At 42.0% G+C, this 21,674-nt stretch overlaps 1 protein-coding gene across 3 annotated transcripts; it reads right to left on the bottom strand.

The window, feature by feature from the left end:
• Positions 1-647: 647 nt before the first annotated feature.
• LOC306703939 (glycerol kinase-like) lies at positions 648-20,953 on the bottom strand. Of its 3 annotated transcripts, XM_079170131.1 has the most exons (20): positions 20,777-20,953; positions 17,825-17,898; positions 14,217-14,323; positions 14,051-14,128; positions 10,107-10,186; positions 9,860-9,997; positions 9,153-9,262; positions 8,890-8,956; positions 7,433-7,468; positions 6,770-6,837; positions 6,282-6,324; positions 6,120-6,200; positions 5,951-6,029; positions 5,714-5,810; positions 4,822-4,906; positions 4,479-4,599; positions 2,847-2,990; positions 2,452-2,538; positions 2,202-2,276; positions 648-867 (listed from the first exon to the last, which is right to left on the bottom strand). In XM_079170131.1, the coding sequence occupies exons 1-19, from the start codon at positions 20,831-20,833 to the stop codon at positions 2,203-2,205; spliced, it is 1,626 nt and encodes a 541-aa protein (XP_079026257.1). In that variant the 5' UTR covers positions 20,834-20,953; the 3' UTR covers positions 648-867; position 2,202. The 3 variants fall into 3 exon arrangements, with proteins under 3 accessions (XP_079026257.1, XP_079026258.1, XP_079026256.1); XM_079170132.1 differs by lacking the exon at positions 2,202-2,276; XM_079170130.1 differs by lacking the exon at positions 648-867 and having other exon boundaries at positions 935-2,276.
• Positions 20,954-21,674: the final 721 nt, after the last annotated feature.

Below are 21,674 nucleotides of genomic sequence, written 5' to 3'. Positions count from 1 at the left end.
ATAGAGACTTAATGCACCATGTGAAGTGCTCATGTACAATTTTTAATTAGACATTATCACATTACAGCTGAAGGACTCTAGCTAAGCATCAAACCAAACAGGTTCTGGCTATAGACACACCCTGTGAAGTAAATCAGTCCTCGGGTGAATACAATAGCAAGATTAACAACTTAATCTCGGTGTCTTCATTCTAAATTAAAGTGATCATCAGTGGATGTGATGGCTCAGATCGAAATGGTTCCTCTGACTTAGTTGAATAGACTGTATGAGGGGTTCTCTTCAGTCTGTACTGAGGTAAGTAATGTCTCCCTCAGCCATCCTGTCCATACACAGGGTGTCAGCCTTACGGCAGATCCACCCTCAATGCCCAAGAAGTTTTAGCTCATTGTGAAAATCCAGGAAGTATTTCAGACCCCGGCTATAGAACTGTCACGCAAGTATACAGTAACTTTTTTCAAAAGCTGAATTAGTCAGACTAATCTCATACATCTCGAAGTTAAAGAGGTACACCACAACACTTTGTACAAAACAATTCAAATAAACAGTACAGAATCCCCTTTGATACAGTGATGAGGTACAATAGTAGTGCAATGCTTCAGACTAACAGCAGAGTCTTAAGCTTTACTGTTCAAGTTAAAGAAGGCAGATCTGTGGTTTCTCTTTTTTAAGAAATCTCATCAGAAAGGTTCCAGAGGTTGTGACTCTTGAGGTTGATGAGCTTTTCTCAGTCTTGGTACAACTATTAGCAGGCTCCTCGTCACATCCTGCACCCATCAAGTCCTTTATGCACTGCCAGTCACCTCTTCCAGTCGTGCTCCATAGGTTTCCATATCCTTGATCGGTCTGGAACCAGTTACACCTGGTGATCTGTGACGGGAGAAAAGATCCCAATGCTGATTCTTTGTCTGGTAGAATACAAGGTCTAGAGTGAAGGTGGTCAGTTCTAGGAAATGGTTTGAGCCAAACATGTAAACCCTCAGGGGCTGCTGCTCTGTCACTGAGCATCGGACCATCTAGACCGGGTCCAGTTAGGTGTAGAACACAGCGGCGTGCTAAACGGTGTCTGTAGTAAAAGCCTCTTTTATTCTCCACTAGGTTAAATGTTAAACATCTCAATGACATCGACAGAATAACATCATCTTGGACACTCAATGTATTTTTTGTTGATTCACGCAAATCTTAAATACTGTTCAAAGTTCCACGTTTATCCATTTTTATTATTTAAGCTATTTCCCAAATGGTTTTAAGTTGACAGCTTGAGAAACAATGTTGATCCAAATGAGTCGGTGGATTCAGGATGTGTTCCATATCTCATCGCTGCTTCTTTAACACCATGTCAGAGATCAGAGTAAGTGGATTTAGACTAAACCCGTTTCCAACCTTCAACTGCAGCTACACTGACAGAGCAACGCCCCGTTTTGTCAGCAGTAAGACAATGAACACAAACATGCACACCCACTGAACATCAACACAAGAGCTGGACCGATACAGAGATGATTCATTTGACAAAGTCATCAACTGATTCATCCATTTCAAATGTAGTTTATTTACTCACTTGTATTAGCTTTTTTTTTTTAATTGGTTCTTCAAAAGACAATTATTAAACATCAGCAGCTAAGATGGAACACTACGATGACTTATGAGGGCCATTGTAAATAACTACAGAGCCAAAGGAAAGAGTAATAAAAAGTACGTTTTCTCTTGATTAAGCCCAATTCACTGCAATGTCTCTTCAAGTCAAAGTATTTGCCTTATTGCTGCATCCACTGCAGGAATAACACAGCAAGCATCAGCGTCTGGTGAGAGAAGCTTGATCCAACCTTGAGAAGTTTGTTTTCCACAAATATACAACTTACTACCTCAGAAAACATTCATGTTTTTTCTCATAAATGTACAACTTTAATCTTGGAATTTCTGAGGTTTTTTAAACCATTAAACCTACAATGGCCCTTATACGCTGATGTAGGATCCGTCTTCCTTCAAAAGCTGTTCAAACATCATTCATCAAAGGAAACTTGTCCTGTGACAGCCGATGTGCTGTTGTCTGATCTAAAAACATCTGTACTGGATGTGGAAGGTCTGCATCGGTCAAGCCCTTCAGCACACTGTAAGTAATGCCCAGAAGTCAACCCCGTCACAACATGAAGAAGTTAGCGCTGTAGCACTTCAAACTGTCACAGAGCATGCGGCAAACATCGGACCTTAGGGGCCTGCTCTGGTGGGGGGAGGGGTGGGCGGAGCCCCCCAGGGGGCGCCGTTCATCTTCTTTCCTAAACCTGTCGTCAATGAATAAGAGAGAGAGCGTCCAAGACAGATCACAGTCAGACCACTCGAGGTTCAGCAAAGATTATGCTACAAAAACACACTTCAACAAACAATTCCTGTACGTCACAGATTTATACCACTTCAGTCATACTTTGGGTAAATAAGTCAAATACTGCAGTTGTGTACCGTTGGCATTGCAGCTAGGCTCTGTGGTCTCCCAGTTCATGGATCTCTGGACCGCCTTCTTCCAACGAGCAAAGCGGAACTCACTCTCTGTTTGAGAAAAGGACAGACAGGCAGACAGACAGGCAGGGGACGGACAGAGACAGGCAGGGGACGGACAGAGAGACAGACAGACGGGATGGACAGAGAGACAGACAGACGGGATGGACAGAGAGACAGACAGACAGACGGGTTAGCGATGGGATACAGTAACCCTTTTTTCCAGATTTCTCAAGTCCCCAGTGTCATGAATGGAGCATCCACTAGATGGTAGCAAATGAGGTGTCACAGTATCCGACCGTAGAGAATCACTGCTCAGACTCAGAGTGTGTGTGCTGAAGCAGCTGGTACTGTCTTACCCTCAGAGTTGATCTGAGGCTCGTATGTCTCAGACGTGGCGTGCGGTAGATGACTGGGGCTCAGGCTCCACACGCCCACCCCCTCTGCTGACCCCGCTGCCATGGCTGCACCCAGAGCCGTGGTCTCCGACATGGTGGGTAGCACTGGACCAACATGAGCCACACACACACACACACACACACACACACACACACACACACACACACACACACACACACACACACACACACACACACACACACACACACACACACACACACACACACACACACACACACACACACACACACACACACACACACACACACACACACACACACACACACACACACGCAGGAACATTAAAAACGTCAAATTGAAGCATTTAAAGTCACTGAAATACAAAAATGTTGTCATGTGACTGATCTTCAGGGAGGGACAATGTTTAAATGTATTTGGCAGGTAACACAATCTTCCACTGAGGCACTGCAATAATCAGCAAAGATGTTGAAAGCAGCAGATGTATCCTGGTGTCCACAAGTATTGGATGTTGTAATGTCAATTCAGTTTATGCTGGAGTTCATGGGTACACATAGTAATATTCATAGGTACCCAGTTATGTACACACCAGTTCATTTGATGTACTGTAGTACATCAACGTCAACGTCTGTGTGTGTGTGTCCGTGTTCTTTCTTTTAAATGGGGAAAAGGTCAGGAGGACAGAGGTCTAAAGTCCACGTTTAGTCAATGGTTACTCAGTTTGACAAAAACAGATTTCTGAACTTCAAAAGTTGTTGTTTGAAGTAGGAGAGACAACTTTAGTGAAGCTGTTCATGCTGCCACAATGTTTCAGTTGAAAGTGCTCCACTGATTTAGCTTTGCACGTTGTGGACAGTTAAGAAAAGGATTCAAACCCTAAGTAAGTTCTGCATACTGCCTTCTAAATGAACTATATAGTTAGTATGTGTATGTCATTACCAGCAGACTGTTCACACTGAAGCAATAAGTCTTCTCTGCATCACATGACTGTATTGAACCGGTCAGCGCTAACGTTGAATGAACATTTGTTATCACAAACTACTCAATTTAATATTTTCAGTATGATTGGTGTTAAATATTAAGATGAGCTCCCGTCCTCTTTACTGTACCTTAATGTCACTCGCCATCATTTTCTTTTTTTCATCCACACCTCGTCCAACTTGTCAAACCCTGGAACCTACATGACCCACAATGCAAGTGGACTCTCGACAGTTCGGTCAGAGATTTAGTGTGCTAGGAGCGACTAACGTAGCCTCGAGCCGCTAGCCTGTAACAGCGAGCGAGCTACAGAGGTCGGGCCTAACTCTTCTGAACTCTGATCTTTTTCTATCAAGCGTGTAGTCTTCAACCCCAACCGAGGCAGACTCAAGTCAGGACATTCATCAGAGTGTACGCAGCTCCCTCTGGAGACACTAAAGCCTTTATACAACTTTACCCAACACCAGAGACGTTACACACAAGTCAGACAAACATGTTACATTGTACCTGGATACACACTTGTTTTCACCTGATATTTGATCTGTGGTTTGGATTGCATCTCTGCATGAATATTACCATCTCTAAAATAACTGACATTCATGGTATGTGTGAGTGTGTTAGCAGAGGCCTCTTACCTACGGGGATGCAGAGGATGTCGGCCTGCAGCTGCATCAGTAACCTGTTGGAGGTCATGCCTCCATCCACCTGCAGCTGTGTCAGAGGGACGCCGCTGTCCTGGTTCATCGCATCGAGGATCTGACACACAGAGTGACGCTCGCTTAATCACAGCCACAGCCTTTTACCCCCAACATAACTATTGCTAAGATAAAGTTGCTGCTTCGGTATTTGTATTAAGGAATTACACGCCACATGTGTACTAGTATCACTGTACAATATGCCTTTGTTGTGCCGTTCTCAAAGCAAGAAGAAGAACCAGACATAAAGAAGGTGGAGGAGCAGAGAGGAGACGCTGCTCACCTCTCTGGTCTGAAAGCAGACGGCCTCGAGGGCCGCAAAAGCCAAGTGGTTCCTGTTGGTGAACTGAGTGAGCCCACAGATGATGCTGGAAAACAAACGGAGGAAATAGGTTAAATACACATATTACAATACATATTAAGGCAGTTTGTTGAACTCTCTGGGGAAGAAACTATACAAGAAAACTAACTCTCTGGAGCCAAACAACTAACTACGGAAGCCCTGAGAGGCAAGTGAGACAAATAAAGTCTGATCTAAATTGCTTTGTTTGTCACTCAAGAAAGGTTTTGCCAGGAGAACTACTTTATTCTGTATTCGGTAAACAGGTGAAAAAGTATTATTCTTCTTAGTTATTGTTTTCCCCATCCGTGAAAATAGGTGAAAGAAACCCGTTTGGGCAGGTGAATAGAAATATCAAGTGTTCATTGTTGTAATACTCATTCTGGCCACAAGAGGCGTCACAACGACATGTTCTTCAGAAGACAACGAGACAGATTAGTGCGATTAAAATACATTGCTAGCCAAAATAAAGACATGACAGTAATGTTACATAAGCTGATAACACAATCTAAGTACCTTGCAGTGTTGTCATGATACTGGAATTTCTAACTTTGATACAATACCTTGAAAAATATGGATATTCAATATAATTGTCGATACCTCGTGGAAAAAGTGAGATCATAACATTTTAGATTTTTAACGATGCTTCAATATGTTTGGCACTAGTACTGTGTGTTTAGATTGCATGGAGAACTTAAACTCACCTGGAAGAAAACATGATTTTAGTCAACAACAACACAAAAAAAGAATGTTATCGCCTATCAGAACATTTGTCCATTTCGGGGTCGAATTAGTTGATAGTTCAGACGTGTGTTTGAACAGCTGACTGGCTCACCCTCTTGCACTGGGCTCCCAGTACGGGGCGTAGAGGCCGGAGAAGGCCGGCACAAAGTAACAGCCGTAAGACGTGCCGGCTGCAGCTGCTAGCTTCTCTGAGAAAACACAGGAGGAAGAGTTATTAGTTATTATGTCTTCTTTTCGATGTGATATAATCAAAAAGTAACTAGGAATTTGTTTTTGAATGTGTCATGAATTTCATGTTAGATGAGATAAGTTGCTGCTGTGTAAGTACCGATCTCTGAGGAAGACTGCACGATGCCCAGGTTGTCCTTCAGCCACCGCACCACTGCCCCTGCGATGGCCACGGAACCCTGGGAGAAGACAGAAAAACATGGAACCCACATCACATGAGAGCAGCAGGCCAGGGAGGTACACAACGGAGGATGTTACTGTTCACACACCTCGAGTGCATAGCAGGCGGGCTCGTCTTTTCCCAGTTTGTAGGCAACTGTGGTCAGCAGGCCGTGGTCTGACATCAGAGGCTAACAGAGAGACAAGTAAACAGCTTATACAGAATGTCAGGCAAAATGTTACACCCATGTATTATTGTCCTCTTATCTTACCTTGGTCCCTGTATTTCTGAGCAGGAAGCAGCCGGTCCCATACCTTCACATAACAAGGATGAAAAAAAAGGTTACGACGGATTACAGACCGGTGATTTAATAACTGATGAAAAAGTGACATCAGTCATTTAGAAGTGACTCTGAATGATGGAGATACTCACAAGTCTCTGTTAGTATTATATACTCTGTTATATCATTATTTATAATATAATAATGCAGAAAACACTAAGTGTCATTATATATTATTCTGGTTGAGGGTGTTTACATACATACTAGACCACCGTCACGTTACCTGCTAACTAAAAATACCGAACGACCACTGAACCCCATCGTTTGTCCGGTGACTGTCTTTAATGTTATGTAATGTTGGCATTTATATGCATCAGACTGTCTTTAATGTTATGCATCTTGATTCAACACCAACAGGGCGGATGATGAAACACCAGTGTAGCAGCTAAGTCAAATGAAGAACCCGCTGGAAGGCTTACGTGTTTTTGGCCTGGCCTTCCTGGAAGCACATCTGACCAACCAGAGCAGCCGACTGGTCGCCAAGACACTGATAGAAACAAGGTTGCAGTTAAGAGGGCCATGTATGAATTCACACACACACACACACACACACACACACACACACACACACACACACACACACACACACACACACACACACACACACACACACACACACACACACACACACACACACACACACACACACACACACACACACACACACTTTAATCAGAAACTGGAGCTTGATCAGATTTTTCTCATCCATTGACTATACCAGCTGAGATAACGTTTTTAAAACATGTTTGATAAGAATGCCTTAAATTAGGTTGACCAAGATATGGACTAAACGGGACATTGTACATTAAACTACAGCAGCAACTAAAAACAAGAAATACAACAGAAATATATGAGAATAAGTTATATAAACATATAATAAGCTACACTAAAGTAAATAGTAAATGACGTAGTGTGCCGTGAGCATCAAACCCATTTGCCCTGTGCAGTTTGTTGTTAGATGGGGGCTGACATGTATTGACACAACGTGCCTGTGACAGGCTCATACTGACAGGCTGCTGAGAGCCACGTGGACCCTTCAGCACCACACTGCTCTAAACACGTTACACACATGCTACACTTACCCCAGAGATCGGAACTCCTGCAAGAGAGCTGGATTTCTGGTTGGAAGACAGAAACACACACACACTGACTGCAGGATAGTGCAACTGAGTTACAAAATACTGTTTGTATTAAAAACATTTGAATCAAGCAAGAAGCTGTGACAGGACATTGTAGGGAACATGTGAAACAGGAAAATAGTACTTTAACATGAATAATGAAATAAATGAATAACATGGCTACAGTAATCCCAACCAGACTGTTATGATTCAGTGCATATTATTTCCAGCTTATTGCAATAAATCCCCTTTATGTAATAAATAACTCACAATAAGGAACATCTCAATCTGAGCAGAGCGTTTTTATGACCTAATAAAACTTGATGAAGTTATTTAATGACAGCATTAAGAACACACAGATTAGTGTCTTTGTAAAGTTATCAGCTGCAACACCTTTGCATGTTGTCAGTTAAACACCAGCTCTGCAGAGATACGTTGTATCTTTATCTCTAGTCTACAGAATGACCGGTTCACTTCCTTATGAAGGCATCTCTGCTAGTATTGTTTTAAAAGTTCAGAGGATGTGGGGAAACAATCAGTAACTATATTCTGAGGAAAAAGTCAATCAAATCAGACCCATAAAAATGGGGAACACAAAGAAAGGTGCCACGTTGCTGGCCTCTGGACGGCGGGGCAAGGTGCATCACACACACACACACACACACACACACACACACACACACACACACACACACACACACACACACACACACACACACACACACACACACACACACACACACACACACACACACACACACACACACACACACACACACACTGTGTCTTTTCAATGCAATCACTACATCTGTGTGTGACAAAGCTACACGGGATCTTATCAGGTCAACAATCATTGTGTTGAAATGTAACTCCTGGATTCTGAATCAACAAACAGGGATCTGTACTCGGTAAAATCACAAACAGAAAATAATTCCATGCATGTGATAAAACATACAAAGGGGAAAACATCTGTGCCTTCTTTACAAGTAAAACCTTCCACAAGCAAGCTGACAGTATGACCTCCGTGTACATGTTGCCTTCTCTGATATCAACCCAGCTATACTAAGTCTTTACATCATTCTTCAGGGATCATGATTATAAAGAAAACTCCTCATATTGAGAATATCTTTCATTTCAAAACACTTATGTTGTCCAGCAGAAATTCAAATGTAAATTCCAAAGGGCAATAATATCCTTTACTACTTCACTGTGAACACTATCAGCACATTCGCTGTAACTTATCAACTTCTACGGTCATTGCAGCGATTAAACCATGATGCCATGAAACCATTCACCAGAATATTTTAGGATTAGCGCCAGTTGGCTGTTTCAGAATACATGCTGGGCTGGTCTCATCTGGTCCATCTCAGAACACAAACAGTATCACAGAAACAGTTTGAGAACTTTAAAAGGGAGCTCACCATCCAGCCGTATATTTCAGAGGAGCTCCTGACCTCGGGGAGGATGTCCATCGGGACGTCAAAGTACCTAGGTTGTATAATGTACCGAACACAACAGACTGAGCGGATGTGCAGTACGGTCTGTATTTGGACAGTTGTGGGAATTGACTCAGTTTTAATGGGGTGGACTGAGCTAAAGCTAAAAGTCTTTAAAGTTCAGTACTTCCCAGTAGAACTCAGAGTGTATGCAGAGGGTGCTATGTTACAGGCACTTGTTAGTGTACCTGCAGAGCTCAGGATCCCAGTCCATGCTGTGAATGTTGAAGAGCATGGTGCGACTAGCGTTGGAGACGTCTGTGCAGTGGACCCCCCCGTTCTTACCCCCCGTCAGGCACTGAGGAAAAAAAACAACACTGGACTGAGTGTGCATCAAATGCTAAAAAATAAAAAGGGGTGTAGATTCAGAGAACATAGAAACGTATTCATTCATTCTCTATGTCTTGATTTTAAAACAGCCTCTGTCATGTGAGGAAATACACAACGACATCATACCTATTGTAAATAGACTTAATCAAGTGCAGCTAAGCAGCTACAAGACAAACGTCGGTTTTTACTTTTTGTAAGGCTGCACAATGAATCAAAATTGTATAGAAATTGCAATGTGGTTTAATGCAATTTTCAAATCGCAGGAGGAGCAATATTTGTTGAAAGCATAATGTGTTTTAAATGAATTCTTGTGGTGCTGCGGAGATGTCCCTGCCATCACATCACATTCTACTGATTTAAGCAAATATCTTTGTCTGGTACAGATCCCCACAAACATCTCACCCATAATCACTTGCATGTGTATTTGAATGAGAATGATCATTTTTAAAACCATTATTCTAATTTCCACATTTGCAAGGTCAGTCATAAAAATCTCAATTAGATATATTTTCAAAATGGAAACTTTCAGTCTCCAGCTCCATCTGACCCAGGGCCGGCCTCTTACCCAGATGATCCACGAGTCCACCGTGCCAAACATGGCTCGCTCACTCAGCACTGCCTGTCGCACCTCATCCACGTTGTCCAGCAGCCAACGTAGCTTCACTGCACTGAAGTAGGTGCTGATGGGAAGGCCTGTCTTGTGCTGGAGAGAGAGAGACGGGGGGGGGTATACAACACCTTTAGTAGTTCATCAGTCATCCATGCATTCCTTTTCTACACCTGCTCATATTGCTGGAGTCCATCTCTCTCACCTTGAGGTGGTTCTTGTTTTGACCCGGAGCTTTGTTGATGAGACTCTCCACAGTGGACTGTGTGCGCAGGTCCAGCCAAACTACAGAGGAAGCAGAGCAGTACGGATTAAACTCACGCTTAGTCCATTCACAAACAAAACATGTCTCCTTCAGCATTGCCTCAGCGTTTCCCAACTGTCTGGGCTCATAACATCACAAAACGTTATCAAGAATTTATCTTCTCAAAATGTTTCAATCTAATCATTTTTAAAGATCGTATCATAACTTTTGCTTTATCAGGATGATGATGTATCACCTTATCTGAATGACTGTGTGTGTGAATACCTCAAATAAGAGCCATGAGGATAGTCAGCTATGCTGGATATCAAACACACGCTGTTCTTAAAGTCACATGAAGCTCATGTCGCTGGTGGAATTTAAGACTCAAATGACGTACAAAGCAGAAACATTATTTACTTCCTGGCGAGTTACAATCTGAGGAGAAAATGAGTTTTAAAAATGCATTGTGTTCATACTACTGTGAAGAGCATGTGTGTATATATTTGTGGGGTGAATTTATGAAATGGTTTAGATGAAGAAATTAAGCAAAGTACAAATATAAATCAAATGAAGAAAATGTATTAATGATAATAATAATAATTAAATAATAGAATACTATTAAAAGATGAAGTTCATTATTTATGATTCAGAAAGGTGTAAGACCATATAATTCTTTATTCCTGCCTATTCCTTTTCTCACATATAATGTTCTAGAATCTATTTAGTTTGTTTAGAATTTGCTGTTTATGTTTACTGTTCATTTTATTGGTTATTCTTGTTTTGATTCCATATTATTTGAAACATGTTTGAAATAAATCTATCTAATCTAATATGAAGTTATCTGAGAAGAATCTTGACTAAATCTGTACAACTATAGTAATCACTTCTGTTCTTTGAGACCTGCATGAAAATAACCCATCATTAAGAGTAATCTATTACTATTACGGGTAGAATCTACAGCCTGCAGCTGTGAAGCTCCAAGAAACCAGTAACACCAGTTCAGCAGAGAGACAAGGGCTCAATATCCAGTGGGTTATGAACATGAGCATTCATAGAGCCCTCAAAAAGTGCAGGAACTCCAAAAAGACGTGACATTTGAGCCTCATTTCACTGGGATTGTCTCAGTTTCCTACAAACCAAAACTCAAAATCAGAATGATTCCAAAGATTTCATCATCACTCACAATTTAACACATGGTGGCATTAGGGTCGGCATCAACTGGTCTTGCCCGTTGAGGAATTGCCGAGCACACGGACAGTGACAACCCACCCCCGACACATCGCTCACATTCCATCTAGATCGCTCCCAAGAGGCATGCAAGCTTCTTCTGACGGCATGTGCTCAGCTCCTACTCTGAATAATTGCCCCGTGGGATGGTGGGTGGGACAGACGTGACGTGGGACACTACGGTCTGGTGCAGCCTAGTCATGTGCCGTCACCGTGCTGGTTCCCAGATGACATATTCTTCTTATTTGCTCAATGAAAGATGTTACAGCTGAGATGTACGGACTGTTCAGTCTGACACTTCGCAAGTATGTAACCAGAGAAGCTGCAGCAAAGGGAATCTTTACACAAACAGGCTGGTTGAATCAAGTGATGGTGTCGAAATTGGGTCCATGTCTGCCTATACATGCAGCTAGAGGGGTAATCCTGCGGGCTTAATCATACTAATAATAATGTTTATCCAAAAGTTTGCTGCGCTTCTCCTCACACAGCGGCGCGAAAAGTATATCCAAACGTGCGGCCCGATCGGGAATGGTGTGCTATGACTTTTATACGAGATTTGCCCAGCGGTTTTCTGGAAAATCCCGAAAAACTGAGCAAAATTGCCCCATTGACTTGAATGGGGTTTTGGCGTGAAGAGAGCAAAAAAAACCACTGAACTTTGGACCCATATTGACAAGCCATAATTTAACGTAGAAAAATGATTTAAAGTTTAAAACGTAGACAAAACGCTGGACGTTATTGAGCCAAATTGACATTTTGATAGCTAGCACAGTTTTCATGAAGTCACAGATTAAGTTTCAGGAAAATTTGGGTCTGTTTCTGACTTTCTAATGGGTGTGTATTGCGTAGCTTAAAGTGCGTGATGTCACCGCTAGAGTGAAGAGGAGCTTGAGATACTTGTGAAAAAAATATTTGTCTTTTGCCTTTGACTCCACAATTTTCACTCTTCATGCATAATTTTTGGATGTAAAAGTAGCTAATCTTGTCCTTGTCGTAGATAAATTACTGTGGAATCCAACAGACTTACACATTTGCCTCAAAGAGCCGCAGAGCGACATGAACTCCAACCAACTGCTCCATTAGACTCCATGTTAAATCTGACCACTCATTTCTCAAAGAAAGCAGACGGTACCACTTTTGTATATTGCTCTGGAGCTCACATTTTTAACACCACAAACATAAAAAACACATCAGCGCGTTCTGCAGAGTCTTATCTTTCTCACGGTATCCATATTTTGGCACTCAGACTCCTGATTTTTGTTAAAAGCAGGCAGGAGTTTTGTTCAAAATCACTGTTTACTGTAACATTTCTTAATAAATCTGCTTCTCCAACCAGGTGCGTCCTCACCATGGCAACCAGTTGCACGCAGCACGCAGGCTCTCTGTAACCTGTGTTTGTTTGTCAAACATTATGAATATGTCTCCTCACCCCCTCCTCACCCACCCAGTCCCACCCTTTCAAAATAAAAGCTCCATAGATTAACTGTATCTTAACATGAAGCTCAGAATGAGGTTCATACAGAAATGATGGGAGCTAACGCTCCCATCATTTCCAAAGGCTTCTCAAACAAATGTATTTATCTCAAATACAGGCTTCTCAAACAAAGATGTATATGTCCAGTACAGAAATGACGGGAGCCATTTGTGGACTGTCCATCACGAATACAAGATTCAATCCAAGAGTATGAATCTAAAATGCAGAAAAGAGAGAAGTGATATCTCAATGGAACCTCAACGATACTACCGGTAACATCGCCGTGTGTGTATATTGCGACGTCTTCGGGCAGTAGAAGCCACACTGTCAAAATTTCTTGTGAAATTTTCTAGTTATTCCTACAGTCTTACGCCGGGTTCACACTGGAATCGGGAAGGGGGGAGAAGTCAAAAGTCAGTTATCATAGATCAGAGACCATTTATGTATATCATATAATATATAATTGACATTGTTTATAGCAGATTATCAGTGTGTCTTCTAGCCAGATTAGCTCGCGGCACGCTGAGAAAACAGACCAGATGCCAAAACTATCGCTGAAGATACCGAGCTGGCCACGGACCTCTGGGCCGCGGTGCGTCATGTGTTAACAGCCCAATCGGTTTACATGGGAGCTGAAAAAGACACAGTCAGCACTACAGTTCCGCGTCATGTGTGAACCTGGCATAAGACAGTCCACAAATATCAACATGAACAACTCTCTCCCAGATTTAAAAACTAGAGTGCTAAAACTCAAACGTGTGATGTCATCAAGTACAGAGGGAGGAGCTGCTCCATAGACAATGAATAGTGAAAGATGTTCTAGATGACACAGAGCACACGGGAATGATCGGAGTAGATGGTCCATTTTCTGTTTCACAACTGACAACACTACTGTAGAATGAAGCTCTTTTGGGTGCAAAGAAGAAAACGAATTCATTGTCTATGGAGCAGCTCCTCACTTTATACTTTATGACATCACAAGATGGAGACTTCCTTTCTCTGGTTTCTGGCTTTGAGAGAGAGAAGCTCATGTTCATCACGCCATCTTCATCTAGGTGGTGTTCCCCTTTAAATTCCTTTACTTTAAAGTTTTGACATGTGAAGTACTATTTTTTACAGAGCGTGGTCTAAATTGTAAACATTGAATCATACTGAATTAATATGTGAAGAAGAATCTGTTCACTCAGATGTAGAATGCACCCACCAATGGCGTTGTAGAGTGGCTCTCCGGTCTCTTTGTCCCAAACCACGGTCGTCTCTCTCTGATTGGTCACCCCCACCGCTGAGAAACCAGCAACAACAAACTGTTAGGTTTGGTTAGCAGTCGAGTGGCTAACATATCTCCACCCACAGTTAGGCATTGTCCCCACCTTTTATGTTGGAGATGTCCACGTTGAGCTGGCAGAGTTTCTCACAAGTCCTCTCCAAGCACTCGTACACCGACTGCATTATCTCTTTGGGGTCCTCCTCCACCCAGCTGGTTGAAACACAAATACAGACATGTCTGTTCTGTACTTTAAACAAAGATGGAAACCAAACCATCAACATACAGAGTAGTTGTGTGAGGCTGTTGCTACCTGCTACCTATCACAAGGCTGTACTGTGTTAGTGGGGCTGGGGTAACGGGGGTTGCGTACACCATACAGAGCAGTGATCATCAACTGGTGGCCCGTGAGCCACATACTGCCCGCCAAAGCCTCCCACCTGGCCCTCTGACTACTAATGAATTCAGAAAATGTGAGGAGGATAAAAAGGCATTCAGGTTATTATAAATTTTTTTCTTCCCAAGGTTAAGCAAGCCCTAAAACACTTGAGATGGAAATCATTTCATTATAAAGACGTTATAAATCCATCTGTCAGCTCAATATTAGTGAATAGCCCACACAACCAGATGTGAGCTGGGCCTACCTCACTCACCAAAGGTGCTTGCATAGGACGGATGATGCTGAAATGAATTCCCATCTTTCATAACTGTAATGCGGGTTGTGTTGTATGTATCTGTGGTTGAATGCCTTGTGTAATAGTGATGCCTAAGATGGTATTCTTATGCAACAGCCATCGTTTCAGTGCAAATGAGGCATAGTGTACAGGTTGAGCACGACTGAAAGTTGATCAGATGAATAGATACTCATCAGTCCATTGGATTTCCACATCAACTCTCCGCTTTACTTTATCTGACAAACCATTCAACAGGCTTTTCTTCCTGCAAGCATTTTCCACCAATAAGGACACCACATAGTTGAAGTAAAACCAGTTCAGATTGATTCATGTTCAATCAGGACTGAACTCTGCAATAATGTTTCCTGAATACAGATTTCAACCATCAGAGAACTGAGAGCATTACAAGTATCTGATTATCATGATGCATTTCCCATGTTTTAAAAAGGAGTCTGACACTGATATAGCGTAATAAAAATAACACTGAAAATACTAGACAGTAAGGGCGTAATCAGGCCGATATAAATGTATTCTATTAACTGAAAGTCCAGCCTGCACATTTGTTCTGACCCTGACACAAATAGAGTTGATGACCCCTCATTTAGAGGAAACTGTTACGGTGGTTTTCTGAGAATTAGTTTAAGTAAACAGCTGCTCTTCTGGCTGATGTGACCTTTAAACATGACTTAAACTGATCACTGGAGCTTCAGCATATGTGTACATTGAGGCAGTAATATCCAGGATTTACATGTAGCCATTGTTTCTGTTACAAAACATAGAGCCAAGAGTAGAATTTGCTAAATTGTAAGGATACCAACTTAAATACGCTGTCCATCATTTACACATCCCATAATGTTCCTGACCTGGCCTAAAGCAGGCTGCACCAAATACATGGCCTCTGGTACTTTGTATCAACCAGATTTGAAATGACGTTAACATCTGAATGTGTATTGTTGGGGAAAATCTAAATGACTAATGATAAGGTGTGCTTAAAAAGCTTGGTGTCCTTATGTGTCCTTGTTGTGTGAACTGCCTCACCACAGTTGTTTAGTCTATGCGAAAGAACACTCAGCAGCATGTCCTGGATTGAAATGATAATAAGGACTGTGGGAGCGTTAAGATGGGTACAGAGCTATGTTATGAGAACTTAGCCTCCTGACTACTACATGGCGTGGAAGCCATTTTGTGTGTGTGTTATGCTTTCGTGACGTATTGCCTGTGACACTGTATTGTTTACTTGGTATAAATATTCGAGGCTCAGAGTCAGACCTCTGAGCAGCCTTGATCCATGTATACTGTATGTGAATCAACTCTGTCTCCTTCTTTGCAAAGAATAAATGTTAACTGATTTATGATTTTCCATTCGGTCTTGCGTGAATTTTTCTAACATGTATCAACCAAGACAGCTTTTGTTCCTACAAAACCATAAGAGCTGGACCTTAGACTCATTATGTTCCACATATCAACTTCCATTGTAACCTCAGTAACCTTGTAAACATTGATGGGAAGCAGGAAGACATCGTGGTTACTATCTGGGACTCATTTCTTGTATGCAGCATGGATTTACAACTAGACCTTTTGATTGTTCTTTGCACATTAACTTAGCTAGTTTTCTGCCATTCTGAAAGATGTCCTGTATAAACCAAATAAATGAAATACTGACTCTGCACTATTTACTCTTTGTACAGTCAGCAGCAGGAGAATATTGTTTGGTTGGTTTGGTTCAGTCAGGAACACTCTCGTTATAGATTTTAACCATTTATTGCAACAAATGGAATACAGTTAAACTGGGCGATGATGGCTCCGCTCTTTGAATGCTCCCCGGATTAGCCAGCAGCTACTGAGCTAAGACCGGGAGCACCGAGCAATAACCCCCCTGGGTTTACAGGACAGAGGTACATTTTTTAAATACATTTCAACCATTTGCCAGAAAATGAACTAACAAAGAGGTGGAGGCTGGGGTGGAGGAGGCGAAGCTTCGCCAGCAGTGTGGTCTGTAACAGCGTAGATGTAGAATGAATCAGTGAGGAGGAAGCCTTATTTAAATAAACCTCCTTGAAGTGAGAGTGCGCTGTGATTGGTACGTGGCCGATTGGACGCTATGATTCAATCGGCTGGCTGTCAGCTGGTTACAGCTGGGGCGTATAACTTCCGTGTCCTGCATGAATTTACGCTAGCTTCATTTTAAAGAGCTTCTGGCAGCCCGACATTTAAGAATGTTCTGTTATTGTGAAGTAAAGCTGCAACGCTTAGTCGATTAGTTGGCAACTATTTTGATCATCAAATAATCGTTTTAGTCATTTAAGCAAAAATGTCAAACATTTGCTGTTTCTCGCTTCTCAAATGTGAGGATTTTATGCTTTTTTGGTCATATACACTGCCTGGCCAAAAAAAAAGTCGCCACCTGGATTTAACTAAGCAAATAGGTACGAGCCTAGGTTCAGCAACAGTATGTGCTCAAAGAATGAGGTCAGCTGACTACCTGAATATACTGAATGACCAGGTTATTCCATCAATGGATTTTTTCTTCCCTGATGGCACGGGCATATTCCAAGATGACAATGCCAGGATTCATCGGGCTCAAATTGTGAAAGAGTGGTTCAGGGAGCATGAGACATCATTTTCACACATAGATTGGCCACCACAGAGTCCAGACCTTAACTCCATTGAGAATCTTTGGGATGTGCTGGAGAAGGCTTTGCGCAGCGGTCAGACTCTACCATCATCAATACAAGATCTTGGTGAGAAATTAATGCAACACTGGATGGAAATAAATCTTGTGACATTGCAGAAGCTTATCGAAACAATGCCACAGCGAATGCGTGCCGTAATCAAAGCTAAAGGCGGTCCAACGAAATATTAGAGTATGTGACCTTTGTTTTTGGTGGCGACTTTTTTTTTGGCCAGGCAGTGTATAATAACTAACTGTCTATGGGGTCGGACTGTGGGTCAGACAGAACCAGACAGTTGACAGGGTCACCTTGGTGCGTGGGGAAACAATAACGGTTAATGGCAAAACAATTGAGATTAAAGCACTCACCCCTCCTTGGGGAAACTCTGCTTGATCTCCACTTGGTGCTGACTCATCAGCTCAGCTGTTTTTGCATTGAACACCTGTAGAGAAATTGAATTCATGAGGGACCAGGAACACAAAATGATACAAGGCAAGACGACACAGGGCTGGAAATAGTGTTGGGATGTTTTATTTTTGATTTACATACAAGACAGAGAGGAGAGCAGGCAATGATTATTATTAGCTGAATTATTGCAGGCACCTCACGCGCCTGGCCTGAACGTCCCTCCACTCCAGAATGGCTCCCTGTTACAGAGGGAGTGTGATGTAACAGGATGCAGCCTATTAGTTGAACCTACAGTCAGACAGAAGTCAGCACTTCTTCTAGGATGGTAAGAGGGTAAACCTCGGTGTAGCGCAGCAGTACACATCTACAACTCAGCTGCCGACAGCACTCACATGGCTAGCTTATGAGAATTCAACACAGCAATGTAACACATGGAAAAACCGTGACGCACTGACCGACCCCCCCACACACACACACACACAACTCTTTACACTTCACGATCCTCTCATAGCTGCAAAGACTGGACACAGATACAAAACAGGCTACAAGCTGAACCCCTTGACACTGAAAGGGAAGAGGTGACATTCTGCTGAAGTCATGCAGTTGGACATCAAACACCATGATAGACGGACAGGCTGTATGACTGGTCGCTGATCTCACTCTTTTTTGTACTTTATTGGAAGGTTTCCTTCATCTTCTTCCAGATAATTGTATATTTCAAAGTTCATTGCACGTGTCTGTACATTCTATGCAAGTTAAATGAATACATAGCAGAAAATAACCAAGACACACAACAACTAGACAAAACGTAACACAAAGAAAAAACATCTGGAGTCCAAAATGACATCAGAAATAGGTCAAAATCTGACATCCACTGAATAACCTATGCCAACAAGTTCCCCATTTAAGCCATGATTGTCATTGTCGACGTGACCCTATAAATTTGACCAGGAATACAAGTCAAGTATCCTCATAGCTAGAGTCTTATCAAACCATATCCACCGGATCGTTGCCGGCTTTGTGTGGCTCGTTATTTGTGGAGCAACCGTGCTAGTCAACAAAAACAAATACATTTTGTAAAATTCAACCGAAGTGTAACATGACTTTTTAGATATACTGACGCAGAGACCTCATTCTGAACAGTTTCACTACCAAACCATCAGATTATGTCCAAAGCTCAGCAAAAGACTGAAACTATCATGTTATCTCTTTACAGTATCAGGGTGGATCCAGTCTACTGCAGAAAAAGCTTGGAGCGTGCAGGAGTCAAGGCTCAGTTATATTGAGGATATAGTTCAACATTGTTGAAAGAGCTTAATCACTATCACCTACGACTAGAGAAGACTTTGCTTATCGTCATATGGGTCCTGTGAAGAACCTCACAAACAACCTCCTGGGTTTAGGATTAACTTTTGGTTTATATGACAGCGTCTGTGCCGTCGGTGTCACCGGGTCCGCTTTCAGCCGGTGACCTCACAAAGGGTTCAAAGAGCTGGTAACTAATTCAGAAAACTTCCAGAATGCTGTTATGCAACATGTTCGCTGTGGACATCCGTAACTTTTCACCACATAAGTTTGAGATATACTCCCCGCATAATGATAAAGGTTGAGTTACAGATGTAAAATATGAATTTGTGTAGATTCTTAATATGTTGTTTCTTCTACGTTGCTCATTAATGTTAAGTCTTTACCAGGAGCGGAGATCATAATTGTAGTAAAAGCAGCTAGTGTTTTGCATTTCGTATCAGACACCAGCCAAAGTCACATTTCACCCTAATGTGCATCCGATGTACTCAGGCATCAAACAGTGTCTGCTGCTGTCTCTACAGCGCTCCAATCCGCTGTATTCTGTGCCAAGTCTGAATCTTCCAGCTGACCTACTTGAGGAAGCCCAACTCTATTCACAACGGATCACTTAACAGGACTCATCTGGCTAAACAGTGGAAACAAAGCAACAAGTGGAGAAATGTTGTGGGTTATTGACAACTTTTCACGTAATGTCTGCTGTATTCACACAGGCAGAACTAGGAATGGGATGATTTTAAGGAGCTGAGTGTCTTTGTTGGTTAACAGTATGAACTCAACACAACAGGAGGATTTCACAACTTAGGATGAGTCCGTTAGCTTGCCTTATTAAAAGGGTTCATGAACTTCAATGCTGAAAACTCCTGATGCAAAGAGCTGACTGGCAGAATTAGTCTTTACACACAGACATGAAATCACATGCTCATCCCTCAGAATACACTCACCTCCTTATTACTATGAATAGAAATCTATTCAACACATTGGTTGGTATGTATAAAGTTGTGATGCTTTTAATAAACCTGATACATGACGAATTACATGGTTCGATAGAGTTGTTATGTAATTGCATGCTATTATGATATTTTGAAACCCAAAATTAGGAAGATAGCCTTTTGTGCTAACAGATTAGCACATTGAAACCAAGTAAGTCAAAGCCATATATCATACTACTGTATATTGTCATACCACTGCTCTCGTGCAGTGAGCTCGTTCACCAGTGGGGGCGGACCGAGGAACGTGGGTCCTGTGTTGATTGACTTCGCTCAGCAGATGTCTTTTATTTGCTGTTTAATTAAGAGAACTAATACAACTGCTGCTAGCTAGTACCGAACCAATACCACATAGATCCCGAGGGGGTTAGCGTTAGCCTAGCCGCGCGTAGCTGCTTGCTAGCTAATTAAAGTCGCGTTAGTTCTTACCCAAACTTATCATTTCCACTTGCAATAAGTTTCTTTCAGTCGAAGCCTTCGCTATTTGTTATCAGCTAACGTTGTGTGGTCAAATAAGACAGCAAATGCCGAAAGAAAGTAAAACACAGAAGTTGCATCAATAAAGACCACTCGGTGTGTTTGAAATGTACTTATGATGAAACATATGACGTCACTCACCAGAAACCTCGTCGAGCTCGTGCCCTGGTCAATTGCAGCTACCAGCGGATCCATCATCCTACTTTTTTTTTCTCGTGACCGTAAAAAACACTCAAAACCAGAGGTTAAACACTACCAGCTGGCGGATTTGACACTTGCCAGGTTTCCACGAGACGAGTGGTTTAATCAAACACCGGCCAAGACTCCTCTCGAGGGGGTATAGACGGAGCGGGCAGAGTCATGAGTGAGGACCAGCCGGTGTTCTGTCGATTGGCTGCTCGGTAGAAGGCGTCGGCCACGCTCTGTCCAATCGGGTTTGAGGGCACGTTCTCTCAATGAAGAACCCACGCTACTCCACGACCGCGTGAAGGTCCGTTTTTGTTATTGTTTTGATCGAGAGACCTCTAGCGGCGTTTAATATGAGCAAAGGTGCCTCTGATATGACTAACTAGCTCAAATTCTCCTCTGACTGTCTTTTTACTTTACTTTATGACACAGTCATCAAGGCACTCCCGCATACAATGATGCTTTGAATTAAAATCCTGCTGATTATTCAGTGATTATCCCACAAAACAAATACAATAGTATATTAAGGGCTATTATCTCTTCTGTTTGTTAATACACTTGAAGAGAATCAACACAGCAGTCATTTCGTAGTTAAGATAATAAGTTACCTCTCTTTACCAAACGGTTAAGGCAACGTTTTAAAGTTTTAACTTCCATGACACCATAGAACAGATTAAGTAGGCACTTTTGGGATGCTTTTCAAAGTTGGATAACATATAATAATGATCAATGAGTATTCAGAGCCTAACATTTGAAAATAAACAGTTTTTGTCTCCAATTAAAGGACAAGAAAACAGTTTGGGAATATAATTTTAATTATTTTGGCAAAACATTTCATATATGTTGTTTCTTT

This window comes from Pholis gunnellus (assembly GCF_910591455.1).
Source record: "Pholis gunnellus genome assembly, chromosome: 12".
Lineage (NCBI taxonomy): Eukaryota > Metazoa > Chordata > Actinopteri > Perciformes > Pholidae > Pholis > Pholis gunnellus.
The sequence above is the reverse complement of the archived record's forward strand: the minus strand, read 5'-3'. Positions and strand labels throughout refer to the sequence as shown.

What these genes read in the sequence shown, in the direction of transcription:
- LOC306703939 (XM_079170131.1), bottom strand. Translation starts at nt 20,833, where the DNA reads ATGATGGATCCGCTGGTAGCTGCAATTGACCAGGGCACGAGCTCGACG. An exon ending in TGGACTCGTGGATCATCTGG is followed by an intron (nt 9,263 to 9,859) that starts GTAAGAGGCCGG and finishes TTTTTTCCTCAG; the next exon opens with TGCCTGACGGGGGGTAAGAA. An exon ending in GCAGTCTTCCTCAGAGATCG is followed by an intron (nt 5,811 to 5,950) that starts GTACTTACACAG and finishes GTGTTTTCTCAG; the next exon opens with AGAAGCTAGCAGCTGCAGCC.